At 47.1% G+C, this 16,446-nt stretch overlaps 2 protein-coding genes across 5 annotated transcripts; one reads left to right on the plus strand and one right to left on the minus strand.

Annotated features, from left to right (window-relative positions):
• The first annotated feature begins 437 nt into the window (after window positions 1–437).
• Window positions 438–5,950, plus strand: LOC100273522 (uncharacterized). 4 transcript variants are annotated; one of them, XR_004852421.1, is made up of 14 exons: window positions 438–887; window positions 977–1,199; window positions 1,452–1,577; window positions 1,672–1,836; window positions 1,907–2,025; window positions 2,094–2,194; window positions 2,718–2,971; window positions 3,287–3,523; window positions 3,626–3,699; window positions 4,387–4,458; window positions 4,568–4,717; window positions 4,804–4,878; window positions 5,369–5,471; window positions 5,585–5,950. XR_004852421.1 is itself a non-coding variant. In XM_008660038.4 (14 exons), exons 1-14 carry the CDS (start codon window positions 556–558, stop codon window positions 5,722–5,724), a joined length of 2,193 nt encoding a protein of 730 aa, XP_008658260.1. In that variant the 5' UTR covers window positions 438–555; the 3' UTR covers window positions 5,725–5,950. The 4 variants fall into 4 exon arrangements, 2 of the variants coding, with proteins under 2 accessions (XP_008658260.1, NP_001141412.2); XR_002264742.3 differs by having other exon boundaries at window positions 5,369–5,465; XM_008660038.4 differs by having other exon boundaries at window positions 4,387–4,480.
• A 910-nt stretch (window positions 5,951–6,860) lies between these two features.
• On the minus strand, window positions 6,861–8,788 carry LOC103639852 (benzyl alcohol O-benzoyltransferase). Its single transcript, XM_008662544.2, has 2 exons — window positions 8,246–8,788; window positions 6,861–8,067 (listed from the first exon to the last, which is right to left on the minus strand). The coding sequence occupies exons 1-2, from the start codon at window positions 8,699–8,701 to the stop codon at window positions 7,051–7,053; spliced, it is 1,473 nt and encodes a 490-aa protein (XP_008660766.1). The 5' UTR covers window positions 8,702–8,788; the 3' UTR covers window positions 6,861–7,050.
• Window positions 8,789–16,446: the final 7,658 nt, after the last annotated feature.

Below are 16,446 nucleotides of genomic sequence, written 5' to 3' on the forward strand. Positions count from 1 at the left end.
CGTTAATGGGCTGAGTCCATCAGAGCTGGGCTTAGTTGGGCTCTTTCTGGACCACCCCGGCCCATATGTCGTGTCACTGAGGCCGCCAGGAGAAGAAGGCAGCTGCCGCTGCCGCTGCCGCCGCCGTCCGCCGCGCCGTCCGCCGATGCCGAGCTGCCTCCTTCCTGGCATCGCGCCACGCCCACCGCCGGCCGCTCTCCGCAGCCTCCTCCTCCGCCGCAGTAGAATGGCCTCCTCCGGGCCGGCCCGCGCCTTCCAGCTCCGCCTCAACCCACTCACCGGCGACTCCGAGTGGCTCGTCGTCGACGAGGCGGAAACGGAAGCGGAGGTGGCTGCGCCTGCGCCTGCGCCGACCCACCATAAGCAGCTCCTTGCCGCCACCTCCTACCTCGACATGCTCGTGGCGCAGGCATACGCATACGTGAGGCCGTTAATGGGCTGAGTCCATCAGAGCTGGGCTTAGTTGGGCTCTTTCTGGACCACCCCGGCCCATATGTCGTGTCACTGAGGCCGCCAGGAGAAGAAGGCAGCTGCCGCTGCCGCCGCCGTCCGCCGATGCCGAGCTGCCTCCTCCCTGGCATCGCGCCACGCCCACCGCCGGCCGCTCTCCGCAGCCTCCTCCTCCGCCGCAGCAGAATGGCCTCCTCCGGGCCGGCACGCGCCTTCCAGCTCCGCCTCAACCCACTCACCGGCGACTCCGAGTGGCTCGTCGTCGACGAGGCGGAAACGGAAGCGGAGGTGGCTGCGCCTGCGCCGACCCACCATAAGCAGCTCCTTGCCGCCACCTCCTACCTCGACATGCTCAACGACGCCTCCCGCAACCGCGCGTACCGCCTCGCCATTGACGCCACGGTAACGGACCCCACCTCTCGCGTCCTCGACATCGGGTGAGCCTCCGTTCTCTTTCAGTTTCAGCGCCCCCTCCTAATGTTGGATTGGATTTGGAGATGCTAATGTTCAGGTATGATGAATCCAGAGCTGGGACCGGGTTGCTGTCCATGATGGCGGCGCGAGCTTTGGCAGCTGCTGGAGGTGAAGGTAGGGGAAGCGTGTCAGCATGCGAGTCCTACCTTCCAATGGGCAAACTAACACGGAGGGTACTCAGAGCCAATGGGATGGAAAATAAGGTCAAAGTATTTCACAAGCGATCAGATGAGCTCGGAGTTGGAGTCGAGCTTGATTCTCGACCTGATATATTGGTAACCCTCTTAATTCTGTTGTACCCACCGTATTTTGCCTCTGAATTGAGCCATACTATCGTTCTGGCAAGTATGTACTCCTACCCACTGATGCTTCTTCAACTTTGCAATTATACATGCTAAAAAATTGAATTATCAGCCCCTCTGTTACCCCTGAGCAACAGATCCTCAATTCTCATTCATTAAGTGGCAACATAGTCGTTCATGCAGTTACCGATACCCAGTCATTTGACACCTCTCTGGTTTGTGCAGGTAAGTGAAATTCTTGATTCTGAGCTGCTGGGTGAGGGTCTCATACCTACTCTACAGCATGCGCATGACATGCTATTGGTGAAAAATCCAAAGACAGTTCCATATCGAGCTACTACTTATGGAGTGGTCAGTACTGCCTGCTGCTTTTTTTTAGAATACCGTATAAGTTCTTCCCGCTAATACCTCGGGTTAAATCAATCTCATCCTGTTGGTGCCCTAGTTGGTTGAGAGCACGTCCTTGTGGAAGATGCATGATCTGCACAGCAATGAAGCAAATGCTGAAGATGGTGTGAGGCTTATTCCCAGTGGAACACAAATTGTTCTTTCTGTGAAGTCACAGCAACATGCGATGCAATGTGATGCGCTGGCAGATGAAATAAGATTGGTACTGAGTTTTTCTGCGCATGTTGTTTTATTTAATAATGTTGTTCCAAGTCCTAATTTCTTTGCTTTAGCTGTCAGAACCCTTCAAAGTTTTTGAATTTGACTTTTCGGAACGTCCAGATAGTCATCGTGAAACAAAGATTGAGATAAAAGCAACAGCTGATGGGCATGCTCATGCTATTGTTTCATGGTAAAGCACAAGGTCTTGTTGTCTCTCTACTCCTAAATTTCTCTGAATTTGCTTATGTTTGATTGCAGGTGGGTGCTTCAGTTGGATTCTTCTGGATCAGTCTTTTACTCAACTGCTCCTAGATGGGTGAGACAATCCAGTGGTGTCGATTTACCACAATATGCCAATGGTTCGAAAAACTATTGTGATTCTCACATTTATGGAATTTCCCCTGGATTTATTCTTATACCATGCATGCAGAACTAGTAGTCTATTGTTACTTATATAAGTAAAAACTTTTATTGACACGACAACACAGTGCTGAAATGCAGTATATGCTGTATTTTAAGGAAAAAAACACAATGTTACTGTGCCTGCATGATGGTAATGCTCATATTGCAAACTGTACTGATGCAACCTAATATCTTGCAGGAGGAATAATTGATTTTGGCATATTAGATTTTTGTGCATGATGTATTTTTTAAAGAGTTTGAATGCTATTTCGATATTTTTAGTGTATAAAAATCCATTTCGAAGTAGACTGGAACTGGCAGTTTCTCCATGCGAAGCTTTCAAGACTTCACTAGTTCATTTCTTTGCCTAGAAACTGGAATAGAATAGCCTTCTAGAAGGGTAACAATATTAGGGCAGGGTGTTTGGAATATTTTAAGCTTATTTACACCATTTGTTCCCCTATTTCCTTTATTTGCTAGGCACGAAGGATTGGTGTGATCATTGGAAGCAGTGTGTTTGGTTTATACAAGGGACAGGGGCTCCTGCAAAGAAAGATCAAACTCTTTCTTTGAGCGCTAGCCATAATCAAACTAGCATCTCATATCAGTTGAATATAAATGATGAAGGAAGTAGAAGCCCCAAAAGTAATCATCTAACACTGTTACCAGAAAGGGTAGCACTTTATGGTGATAAAGTTTGGAGATCAGCGTTGATAAGTGTAATCAGGAATTATGTAAGTAATCCCTCTATGTACTTGGTATAGTATGTTCTTATCCAACTAGTATTCCATATTATGATTGCTCACCGTAACTTCTGAAGAATTATAATAATAATAAATAATTAAACATCCCAATATTCAAAAGCATGTAATCTTTCAATCTGTGAATAATTAAAAGCATGTAAATAATTAAACAGACTGTGACGCAGTTTCCTCATTTTTTAGAAAACAGAACTGTATTGGTCAACACTGATTTGACACTATTTGTAGGTGTTCTATACTGTGCATCTTGTCACCTTAACTTTTCATGTTTAACTTTTCTCTGCCCAGACGAGCGAAAGATCCTCTCCGATCTGCATTGTGGCTGATGACAGCGTGTTCCTAGCTCTCATTGTTTCTTTTCTGTTACCATCTTCAAAAGTCCTCGCTATGTTTCCATGTCTTAGAGACAGTGGCCTCAACTATCTTCAAGCTGTTGCAGATGCAAATAATTTATCCATGGACCGGATTAAAGTGATTGGTAAAAAGGCATCGTCCCTTACTACAAATGACTTAAATCATGAAAAGGTAGACTGTTGAAGTCCGATATTTGTCATCCTTATTTAATTCCAAAATCCATACTATAGTGTTTATGAATCATGAATGATCCTTGATCCTTTATCACTCTAGGTTAATATGTTAGTGGGGGAACCCTTTTATCATGGAAGTGAAGGGATGCTGCCATGGCAAAATCTGCGTTTCTGGTTTGTATAAGATACTTTAATTCATATTAATCATTATCCACTGAATCAAGTTTTGTGCCGTAACTAATGGCTACCGCCTTTTGTTTTCCTCATTCCCCTCCAGTTATTTGCTATAAGGGGCCACCCATTGTAACACTCTAATCCAAGTTGATCCATGTTTGGCTGGAAGTAGTGGTCTAAGTCCCACATGGTTAGTTATAGTTGCATATAGTTGCATATACAAACCATGGAGAGCCATCCATGCCAGCCTGGTTAACCGGTTTAGGAGAAGCGAGAGCAGAAGTTTGAGACTCTTGTACATGCTGGATTAAGTCATGGCTGTCAAGGCATAATAGTCAAGGGTATTAGTGTAATCTTCTTCTTTTTTTACTCAACTAGATGGTTACATTGAGGCCTAGTGGGGACTGTATATATAAGAATATACGAGGGACACATGAGGAAAATCCTCCTGGACTTGGAGATTACACTAATTCCCTTGACTATTATGTCTTAACAAGGGTGTTAAATGACCTAGTTTGTAGGGTTTCACTCGTCCACATTGATGAAATTTCTTAACAATTTAATTTACTAATATGGAATTTGCCATTCAAGTCAAAGGGCAACCTGAAGCTTATTTATCTTATATGATGTGAAACTCCTTTGTTTTTCATTGTTTCTAGTTAAAAAAATATGTTGTTCTGACACTAGGAATGAAAGGACTCTGCTTGATCCGTTGCTCTCTGAGGATGCATTCATCATGCCTTGTAAGGGAATATTAAGGTTCTGTGCCATGTCACTTCCGGTTAGCCTATCGAATATCTACCTTTCCTTTATTTCTTTGCTTGGGCATAAAGTTATTCTTTTTGTGCTGAGAATTACGATGATGCAGGACTTGTGGAGAAGCCGTCGTAGCCTTAAAGATGTTGAGGGTTTTGACCACTCAGTTGTTAATGATACTTTAGGGGCCTGTGGTGACCTGCCTGGAGAGCAACAAGGCCCTTGCCTACCTTATTATGTGTGGCAATGCGGTTATACCAAGGTAAAACCAGAGCCACATTTTAAACACATGAGAAATATTTGTTTCACTAAAAGGCAAGTAATAATCTGTCATTCTTTTTTTTACAGAAATTAAGTGAAGTTTACTCTCTCATGGATTTGAACTTTTCTGAGCCTATCCACTCTTGTTTTGGTGAAACAAAGGTATCATTTTGATTCTTCTGGACAAAGTATATCGCTGTTGACATTTGTGTCTCTGCTAGTCACTTCAAATATGCAAGATATTGAGTACTAGCCTAGGTGAATTCTGACGGAATTGATAAATATTGGAAAAAGTCTACATAATGCCCTGACCTTAGTGATATCGAACCTTAAAGGTTGCAGCGTTACCAGTGAAAGCAGGCCAGATTGATTGTATATATTGAGCAAATTTTAATGACATCAAACCTCAAAGCAGTATGACTAGTAGAATAGTGTCCATGTCCATGCGCAAATTTGATACATGAATGATATTTCTTCACATGTTCAGCAAGCATGCAAGCTATTCTGTCTTAGTTCTCCCCTCCCTTATTACTAGATAACCTTACTCTTGGATGCAGCTTTGCTCTCTCACCTGAAATGTGCATGTAGTTTTCTTGCTGTTTTCTCCCCCCAGTCTCCTATGATCCCCTGTATCCTACCATCTTGCTTGCAGGTTGAGTTTGCCCACGATGGAACATGCCATGGGTTCGCTGTTTGGATCGACTGGGTACTTGACAAGGAAAATTCCATAGTGATAAGCACCGGGCCAGGTAAAGGTGATGCACATCCATGTGACGCCGTTTAAAAATGAATTGTACTATATGGCCTGGAATTTGGCACGGACGGAGTCTGATGGCCACCTCACCCTGCTATTGACTTGTGGATGCAGAGAGCAGATACTGGAAGCAAGGGGTGCAGCTGCTTAGCACGCCTGTACAAGTGAACCCAGCGAATTCGGTGATGCACGTGGAGGCGAATTTCGATGCTGACATTGGGGAGCTCACGTTTAAATCCACCACGCTCTCATGATGCCAACTGTAATGTGTGGACAACCAAGCCTCATGCGTGTGTTGTTCTTAAAAGTTAGCATTTGTCGCTGCGTTTTGTTCGTCGGAGCTCCTGATGTGAGTCAAGCACTCAAGCTCATGATTACGTGTGTGTTCTGTCATGCTAGCACAAGCAACTGCCTCCTCGGTGGAGCTGTTTTTTCATGGTCTTGTTTGTTAGCCCCTCACGTCGTGAGGAAGATGCTCTAGCTGCTGTCAAGAATCCCCTACCAAAACAGAGCCTGCCAGAGCATGTCTCTGGCCAGTCTCCCTCGACCCTCTTTCCTTATTCCGTGTGTATATCATTTTCCCAGGTCCCCTCTCCGCCTCTTCCTCGTCATTTTTCTCAGGTCCCTCTTAGCACACAAGTTCAAGGAGAGAATGCAGGCTCCATCCATGTCATGGGTGCTATTTAAGTTAGGTTTGGCCTATTTTTAACTAATAAAATAAAATAAATTTTAAGATGCATATCAAATGCTTAGTAAAGTACAGTATAGTTTTAGTTATATATGAGATTTGACTAAACGTTAGCTAGTATGTTTGATTTGTGGAGTCACTCTATACTTCATGAGGTGATGCATCATAAGTTTATTCCATCAATTTTGGTGAAATCAATCCACTTCTCATCTATATACTAATTATTAGCTTACGAGGAATTGAGTGGTGATGGTGATGGATCAACTCATTCTATTTCACAAACCAAATAAAGAAGTGAGGAGTGAGAAGAAGATGGATCACTTCATTTCTCAAACCAAACACACTATAAATAGACCATATGCGTACTTGTATTGAGAAATCGAGAGGACGTCGAGCTACCGTCGGCGTGTGCGTGAAATGCATGTATCAATTGTCATAATGTGGTGTGGGCTGATTGATGAAGGAAGGCATCAGTTACCGGTTCATTAGTTTCCTTGGTTTCACGGAGTAATCTCCGTTACTCGTGACACAACGCTTGATTTTGCTGACCAAGGCATCGAGATTATTAAAAAGACAAATGTGCCCTTAAAATTCCAACATACAAATATAAATGGATAGATTATTAAAAGGTTTATGTTCATATACAGATTGATATGTAACAAAAAAAATCAAGAAAGTAACCTCAACAGAAACAATATAATATCCAGCACAACACAGATGCATGATTCCTTATCTTTATTTATGAATACCCATACACATACATACATATCGACACCACGGCGGAGTAGGGCAAATATATAGGAGAGACCACCAATAATACTACAGTATAATACAACACAGCAAATATACAGTAAGTACATCCGGCGCGGCCATGCATTATTGGACAATTACTTCAGAGTGCAGACCTCTTGACGATGACGGGAAACCCATGGCGAGGCTGCTGCACCTCGGCCGGTGAGCGCCGCCGCCGCATCTTGCCCATCTCGTCGACCAACCTGTCCATGGCCAGGCGAGGCAGGCACACCGGCACGACGGCGCCGTCCTCTCCACTAGCGTTCTTGAAGGGTAAGATGAAGCTTGACAGCCAGGGCAAGGCCGGGGTACCGACGGCTTCTGCCGGTCCCCCGTACACCGGCCTGCCCCATCCGAAGTCGAGGTCGTGGAACCTGGCCTTGGTCTCGTCCGTCAGACTGTACATGCCGACGGTGAAGCGCGGGCTCCGCCGCCCGCGGTGCACGATGAGGTTTGCCGCCGACCGCATGTACTCCATGTCCACCTTGTCCTTGGCCTCCTTCACCAGCCCTACGGCGTAGCTGACGGGGTTCGCGCACAGCTTTCCGGACGTCGACACGGCGACCGGGATCGCGAACGCGTTGCCGTAGTAGCCGGTGGGGATGCCGGCGCAACCGGTGGCCTCGCGGTCGCGGCCGCGGGCGTTGACGACGACGAGCATCAGCATCGGCTCGTCGGCGGAGTAGTCCGGGGCCAGCGCCATGGTCCGGTGCTTCCACAGCCATCCTGCGATGACGTCGAACCTCGACGCCCGCTTCCGAAGGTCCGGCGAGAGCTGGTCGCGGATGGCCGCGATCTCCCCGGGCCCGAAGAAGAAGGAGCGGAGCGCCATGTCGTCGTCCTTTAGGTTTAGAGACGATGGAATGATGTTGTCACCATCATCATCAGCCATTTCAGCCTCGTACCACAAGTCCAACCCGTCGCTTATTATTCGCGGCGGGTTGCGCTGCCCCTCCAGCAGGTGGCGTTCCCACACCGGCCGCACGGTGGGAGCCTGCGCAACACCCCGCGCCAGCTCCGCCACGGCGCCCAGGAACTGCGTCAGACCCAGTGCGTCCGCCATGGTGTGGTTCAGCCGCAACGCCAGGACGAATCCTCCGCAGGCGAGTCGCGTCACCTGCATATATATATATATATATATATATATATATATATATATATATATATATATATATATATATATATATATATATATATATATATATATATATATATATATATATATATATATATATATGTATTACGAGAGTTTTGAAGATTAAGAAAATACAAAGGATAGTAATGCACATACGTACCTGGATAAGCAGGAGAGGCGTGTGAAGGATGGCAGCACCAGCAGCAGCAGGGGGGGCGTCGTCAAAGATGAGCTCCTCCAGGCATGGGAATGGCGGCAGCAGGACGTCACCAAACTGCTCCAGGCAAACATCAGCGTCGGCCTCGACGAACAGCACACCCTCGCCGGTGCAGTCAACGGCGAGCTTGCCTCCGTCGTGCTCCCTGAGCCGTCCGGCGAACGGGTAGTAGGGCACAAGAGCCCTCGCGACGGCATCCCGGATGACCACCGCAGGGTCGCCGCTGCAGCCCATGGCCATGGACTCCTTCCTCTGGTAGAAATGGATGACAGGGATCCGGAAACGCAAGCTCTCTTGGTCGTCGAAATCCGAGAGCCGCTTCAGCTCACGAGGCGTGGGGGATGCCGGAGCCACCAGCACCGCCGGTCGTCTGTGCACCGTGAAATTGATGGTCGCCATTAATTTGCTGCTGCCAGGAAGCTAGCTTAGCTAGGGAAGACGACGTACTGGTGGCCTGGTGCCGATGCTTTGGCTGAGGCATGCCGCATGCATATATATAAATTAAAATTGCTTGGAGAAGCTGGCTAGTTAGTTAGTTAGCCTATAATAAAGTATAAAATGCGCAGTGCATGCACCGCGTTGAATATTAGGCTTATTTGGTTAGTTTGTCGATACAAATCAGACGTCGCCGATATCTCATATCTGTATGTATATATAGATAATCAAAATGAACAACGACACAAAACTATACAATTACAGGCACGTCTCTATAATAATCGTGCCTTGCGCATAGGCCGGCGCTACCGAATTTTTTGTATTTTAGCCCTTAAAAAGAATTAATATCACGTTTAGACCTAAAAAAAATTTAAATGCAGTTTTGGACCCTTAGCTCGGCGCCATAGCCTGTGGCGCCGAGCTAACACAGCTCGGCGCCACAGCCTATGGCGCCGAGCTCTGACGTGGCCGCAACGGCTAGTTACGGTCAGGGCTGACCTGGCTATGACGTGGTGGCGGCGCGGCCTCGTAGCTCGGCGCCACAGATCTTGGCGCCGAGCTACGAATTCCTATAAAACGCCCGCGCGGCTGGCCGAGAGCAGCTCATTTCATCCCATTTCCAAACTTCGTCAAAATTTCCTGGATTCAAAGATTTGCGTTGGTTCACTTCGTAGACCAAGGTATGATTTCGAACTGATTCCTTTTGTATATCAGGTTGTTAGTTTAATAATTTGTATACACCTATTATATTATCATTTCGATTATTAGTTTGTGTAAACTTATTATAAAGCATAATAGGTATTAGTGATAATTATAATCGTTTATTAGATGAAAAACATGTACCGAGAAGCGTTGTGGCAGAAGAGAGGTCGTCCTCGGGAGTTATATCCGGACGTATCTAGTAAGGATGCTCCTGTTCCTCCTGAACTCCCCGTGCCTAACTGTGACTGTGGCAGACTGGCTTGGGTACATCAATCACAACATCCAGACACGGCTGCTCGCTGCTACTACCTTTGTGGCACTTTGGACGTACGTAGCTTATGACTTGTCACTTAATTTTGTTCGCGTTCATTATTTTGTAGATATGTAATAGTGCATCTTTCCATTATTTTAGGGACATCAGAAGTGTTTCTTTTTCCAGTGGATCGATGGTCCTGATAAATTTGACCCTCGATATCTTCTTTTCGTTAATTGGTTGAGTGGAAAGACCAGTCATGAGCGTTTTAAGCGTTGGGTACCTCCTCCCCCGAATCCTCCACCAATGACGGATGCGGAGAAGGAGGTTGCAACAGAAAGACGGATGGACTCACCGCCTCGATGCGATTGTGGAGACCGTGCTGTCATCGACAAAGACTGTGACAAGCAGTTCTGTTGTCCGAACATTGATTATGTGAGCCCATTGATACGCTAAATGTATGAACTAGTTTTTATTTACAATAAATTACTAATTTTTTCTCTTGCAGCCATACGGGTGGCGTAAGTGTCGTTTCAGAGAGTGGTTGTATGGTCCTTTGTCCCATTGGCCAGAGCCAGAGGTAAAGGAAAAGAGATACATGGGGTGGGCGGCAGAAGAGGTCAAATTTGATCCAGTACTTTGCAAATGTGGTATTGAAGCTAAGTATGGATTAGTTCCTTCGGAGCTTGGTGTTGGATATTTTTGTGGACATATGGTCGATTACGGTGAGGTTGGTATTTTTTTGCACCAGATGTAATGTTATAGCGGTACTTACTAATTTTTTTTGTAGGAGACGAGGAAATGCAGTTGGGAGAGTTACGACGACAAAGGAGAGGTGATGCGCACAATAGAGTCCAAGAGAATAATGGGACAGAAGATGCGTTGTGGATCTCGACTCGTTGATTCGTACATTAACGATCGCATACGCGACATGCGTAGGGAAGCAAAATCTGCCTTTTATGATAGCCCGAAGCGTGCAGAGTATAGGAGGTTGAAAGCTGCAGATGAGAAGAGAGCACATGATGCAAGGGAATGGGAAGCGGCTCAAGCCGAGAAAAAGATGTTGGATAATCTTGCTGATCGCCTCAAGGGAAGTAAGTGAGATAAATCATATTATAATTATGTTAGTACAAGTTATTTATCCTGACTTTGCTAACTTAATTTTCTTATTATATTTGCAGAGATTGGAAGCAGCGTAAACTATTTGGCCGATGAGGCGCATGCGAGATATGTTCAGGATAAAATGGCAACGGTTGAGCTAATGGAGGAGGAGGACGACGACACATCTAGATTGAGTGAGCTTATCGCCCTCGCAGAGGCAGGATTACATGAAGAAGAGGAGGACGACATGTCAAGGTTGAGTGAGCTCATAGCACTAGCTGAGGCAGGATTACGTGCTCAAGAGGAAGAGGATGAGTTTATGTCACAGGCCGCCGCAGAGGTAGAGGCAGCTTATTACAAGAAGAAGTCTGATGAGGCTGAGGCTAAGGATGAGGTATTCTCCTAAGCTGCAGATGAAGCAGAAGCCAATTATTACAAAAGAACTGGTGACAAGTGTGATGCAGGACAATGCAGCAAGTGGAATGAGGTTGTTGTTGAGGATTGCGCGACGGATGACTCCGAAGATGAGTTACTCATAGATTGTGATTCAGACTGAAGAATTGTAGCCTATTATGTAGTATTTACGTATCAAAAATAATTTAGAACTCTAAAGATGTGTTACTTATTGCTTATTATGTTTTTTACAGTTCACAAAAATTTTTTGCAAGAGTTCCCCTTGTTTTATTAACAACCACAGTTCAAATAATCACATATTATAAGCATTTCAACATATAATACATCACAAAATAACATCTAATATAAAAACATCCACAGAACATAGTCCTTCATATAATGTCCACAAACAAAGTCCAAAATACAAGTTCCCCAACACATAGTCCAAAACACATAACATAGTTCATATTACAACGTCTCCAGCATAAGTCCAAATCACACAGTCCACATCACAAAAGTATTCATTTCCTCCTAGTCTTACCCTTGCCCTTGGCCCCAAGAGCGTCGGTGCCTGGAGTGTAAGGGTCTCGTGGACGCCTTCTACGTGGTGTCAGCTGTGATGGCTGAGTTGTAGGAGCATCCTGCAACTGAGACGGTCCAATCTCCACCTGACCTGCGGCGCCAGCGCCAGCGCCAGCGCCAGCGTCGTCGTCGTCGTTGTCGTCATCCTCGTCGTCGTCCTGGGCCACGTTCTCAAACGTGTCCCGCGTCGATCGTCCTCCACTGTAAAGTGATGTTTATAGAACCTGCGAATAAACGACAACACGATGGTTGCCAACACAGAAAACATGTAATACCAATGCGCTAAACAAAATGATAACTATATAAACACTAAGAATTTACTAAACACTAACAATATGCTAACAATTTACTAAACACGAACAAGAGCTAACAATTTACTAAACAATAAAAAAATACCTAACAATAGCTAACAATTTACTAACTAATACCTAACAATAGGTAACAATTTACTAACTAAGTAAATACCTAACAATAGCTAACAATAAAGTAACTAAAAAATAAAAAAAATACCTAGCGGTCGCCGGGACGGGGAGGTGGCGCGGCGGCGAGGGAGGTGGCCGGGAAGGGGAGGGAGCTCGGCGGCGAGGGAGGTGGCCGGGACGGGGAGGGAGCTCGGCGGCGATGGAGGTGGCCGGGACGGGGAGGGAGCTCGGCGGCGATGGAGGTGGCCGAGACGGGGAGGGAGCTCGGCGGGCGAGCTCGGCGGGCGGCGGGCGGGCGGCGAGCTCGGCTGGCGGCGGCGGCGGGCGTAGGAAACGAAAACGGTCGAGCGAAACAGAGAAGAAACGAAGAGGAAAGGGGGTTTCGGTTAAGTTTCCTAGCTCGGCGCCAAGATCTGTGGCGCCGAGCTAGGTGTGCCACGCGGGCTGCCACGTCATGAAGCTCGGCGCCATATGCTATGGCGCCGAGCTGTGTTAGCTCGGCGCCACAGGCTATGGCGCCGAGCTAAGGGTCCAAAACTGCATTTAAAATTTTTTAGGTCTAAACGTGATTTTACTTCTGTTTAGGGGCTAAAATACAAAAAATTCGGCCGGCGCTATTTATGGGCTACAGTGTGTCAGAAGCCCTGATAATGGCGGTGAGCGTTTTGCTGATGAGCATGGGACGGTGAAGCTGACAGCCAAGAGAAGGAATCAACGGAAGCCCTTTCCAGATGCAGCCAGTGCGATCGAAGCCCAACCTCAGACACTATATCACGGCCCACAATGGGTAGTTTAGGTCCGGTTGTATCTATATATACACACACTATAAACCTGAGTGGAAAGGGGGCGCGTAAGAACTGAACTCTGGACAGGAGGCCGGCGGCGATTGGAGATCGGCCGACCGGACCTACAACTAGACATTACAATTTGCGTGTGTTTATACACTGGTGTTCTAGAGTGACAGCTAACATTTGGTATTCGGAGCCGCGGCCGCCGCCCAACCATCATAAATCAGATCACTACCGGAAACGGGTGCTTTGCCGAGTGCCCGAAGTACTCGGCAAAGCCGTAAAAACATTCGGCAAAGGCTTTACCGAGTGTCGCACTCGGTAAAGAAGGCTCGGCAAATAGTGCATCGGCAAAGCCTTCTTTGTCGAGTACTTTTTCTCGGGCACTCGGCAAAGAGGTTTGCCGAATGCCAGGGAGCACTCGGCAAAGAAAAGCGGCCGTTACGGCGACGGGGTGGCGGAGACGGCTTCTTTACCGAGTGTCAAGGATGACACTTGGCAAAGGAGTTAACTTTGCCGAGTGTCTGCCCAGTAACACTCGACAAAGAGCCCGCCAGGGAGGGTCCCCATGTCAGGTTCTTTGCCGAGTGCTCTATGCGGCACTCGGCAAAGCGTGCCTCTTTGCCGAGTGCCAGCGACATAACACTCGGCAAAGTCCCTAAACCGGTGCCCAGGTCTTTGCTCTTTGCCGAGTGTTATGACCCTGACACTCGACAAAGTGACCAGTATGTACCTTTTTTATTTGTTTTTTATTCCATCCACACAAACAAAAGATATCACATATATATCATATATATACATCACAGATATCATCACAAACATAAATAGCCAACACAAACATAAAACCGTCACCACAAACATAAATATCCATTACAAACATAAGTGTTCAACACAAGTATCAAACACAAACATAAGTCTCAAACGTCTCAAGCTCTCACATAAGTATCAAACACAAATATAAGTATTATACACAAGTTCTAAAGTCTAAACAATGAAAACACAACACTCATGGAGGTGGGCGGTTTGACTGGGGCTGCGTTGGGCTAAACCCTTCCGGAGGGTTGTTGGATGCCGCCCCAGATTGGCCCTGCACAGAGAAGAGATTGCATGTGTTATACCAGATGCATTACAAACATCTAACTACAATTTTGATACTTACAGGAGTGTGGAAGAGAGCAGGGTCAACTGGAGGGAACAATGGAGGTGGCGGAGCGATGCTGAAAGGGAATTAGGCTTACACCTAGTTCCTAAATAATTTTGGTGGTTGAATTGCCCAACACAACTAATTGGACTAACTAGTTTGCTCTAGTGTATAAGTTATACAGGTGCCAAAGGTTCACACTTAGCCAATAAAAGACCAAGTATTGGGTTCAACAAAAGAGCAAAGGGGCAACCGAAGGCATCTCTGGTCTAGCGCACCGGACTGTCCGGTGTGCCACCGGACAGTGTCCGGTGCACCAGAGGACTCCAACTCAAACTCGTCACCTTCGGGAAAATCCAGAGGCGCTCCGCTAAAATTCACCGGACTGTCCGGTGTTCACCGGACAGTGTCCGGTGCTCCATGGAGCGGCGCCTCCGGAACTCGCCAGCTTCGGGAATTCACAACGGCTAGTCCGCTATAATTCACCGGACACGTCCGGTGTGCACCGGACTGTCCGGTGTGACAACGGAGCAACGGATATTTCGGCGCCAACGGCTACCTGCAGCGCATTAAATGCGCGCCAGCGCGCACAGAAGTCAGGCACGCCCATGCTGGCGCACCGGACACTCTACAGTACATGTCCGGTGCGCCACCGGACATCCAGGCGGGCCTAGAAGACAGAGCTCCAACGGTCGGAACCCAACGGCTTTGGTGACGTGGCTGGCGCACCGGACATGTCCGGTGTGCACCGGACTGTCCGGTGTGCACCGGACTGTCCGGTGCACCATACGACAGTCAGCCCCACCAAACGGCTAGTTTGGTGGTTGGGGCTATAAATACCCCCAACCACCCATCATTCATTGCATCCAAGTTTTTCACTTCTCAACCACTTACAAGAGCTAGGCATTCAATTCTAGACACACTCAAGTGATCAAATCCTCTCCAATTCCACACAAGGCTTTAGTGATTAGCGAGAGAGATTTGCCGTGTTCTTTTGAGCTCTTGCGCTTGGATTGCTTCTTTCTTTCTCTCTTGTTCTTGTGATCAAAACTCAATTGTAATCAAGGCAAGAGGCACCAATTGTGTGGTGGCCCTTGCGGGGAAGCTTTGTTCCCGTTTGATTGAGAAGGAGAAGCTCACTCGGTCCGAGGGACCGTTTGAGAGAGGGAAAGGGTTGAAAGAGACCCGGTCTTTGTGACCACCTCAACGGGGAGTAGGTTTGCGAAAACCGAACCTCGGTAAAACAAATCCGCGTGTCTCACCGCTTCACTCGCTTGCGATTTGTTTTTACGCCCTCTCGCGGACTCGTTTATATTTCTAACGCTAACCCGGCTTGTAGTTGTGATTATTTTTGAGAATTCAGTTTCGCCCTATTCACCCCCCCTCTAGGCGACTATCAATCGGTATCAAAGCCCGGTGCTTCATTAGAGCCTAACCGCTCGAAGTGATGTCGGGAGATCACGCCAAGAAGGAGATGGAGACCGGCGAAAAGCCCACTACAAGCCACGGGAGCACTTCATCGGAAGAGTCCCGCACCAAGAGGAAGGAAAAGAAGAAGGACTCCTCCAAAGGGAAGGAGAAGAGATCTTCTTCCCACCACAAAGAGAAGAAGGAGAAATCCTCTTCCCACAAGCCGCATCGGAGTGGGGACAAGAAAAAGAGGATGAGGAAGGTGGTCTACTACGAGACCGATTCTTCATCGGCATCCACCTCCGGCTCCGACGCGGCGTCCGTCACTTCTAAGCGCCAAGAGCGTAAGAAGTATAGTAAGATTCCCCTACGCTACCCTCGCATTTCTAAACATACACCTTTACTTTCTGTCCCATTAGGCAAACCACCAACTTTTGATGGTGAAGATTACGCTAGGTGGAGTGATTTAATGCGATTTCATCTAACCTTGCTCCACAAAAGTATATGGGATGTTGTTGAGTTTGGTGCACAGGTACCATCCATAGGGGATGAAAACTATGATGAGGATGAAGTTGCCCAAATCGAGCACTTCAACTCCCAAGCCACAACCATACTCCTTGCCTCTCTAAGTAGAGAGGAATATAACAAGGTGCAAGGGTTGAAGAATGCGAAGGAGATTTGGGATCTACTCAAGACCGCGCACGAGGGTGATGAACTCACCAAGATCACCAAGCGGGAAACGATCGAGGGGGAGCTCGGTCGCTTCCGTCTTCGCCAAGGGGAGGAGCCACAAGATATGTACAACCGACTCAAAACCTTGGTGAACCAAGTGCGCAACCTCGGGAGCAAGAAATGGGATGACCACGAGGTGGTTAAGGTTATTCTTAGATCACTCATCTTCCTTAACCCCACTCAAG

The sequence above is a fragment of the Zea mays genome, chromosome 9 (genome assembly GCF_902167145.1).
Source record: "Zea mays cultivar B73 chromosome 9, Zm-B73-REFERENCE-NAM-5.0, whole genome shotgun sequence".
Classification (NCBI taxonomy): domain Eukaryota; kingdom Viridiplantae; phylum Streptophyta; class Magnoliopsida; order Poales; family Poaceae; genus Zea; species Zea mays.

Bases quoted from the DNA above. Each gene is read 5' to 3' on its own strand.
- LOC100273522 (XM_008660038.4), top strand. From the start codon at position 556: ATGCCGAGCTGCCTCCTCCCTGGCATCGCGCCACGCCCACCGCCGGCC. The intron at 888-976 runs GTGAGCCTCCGT...TGATGAATCCAG, and splicing joins TCTCGCGTCCTCGACATCGG to AGCTGGGACCGGGTTGCTGT. The intron at 4,879-5,368 runs GTATCATTTTGA...TCTTGCTTGCAG, and splicing joins CTTGTTTTGGTGAAACAAAG to GTTGAGTTTGCCCACGATGG.
- LOC103639852 (XM_008662544.2), bottom strand. From the start codon at position 8,701: ATGGCGACCATCAATTTCACGGTGCACAGACGACCGGCGGTGCTGGTG. The intron at 8,068-8,245 runs GTACGTATGTGC...ATATATATGCAG, and splicing joins CGCCTCTCCTGCTTATCCAG to GTGACGCGACTCGCCTGCGG.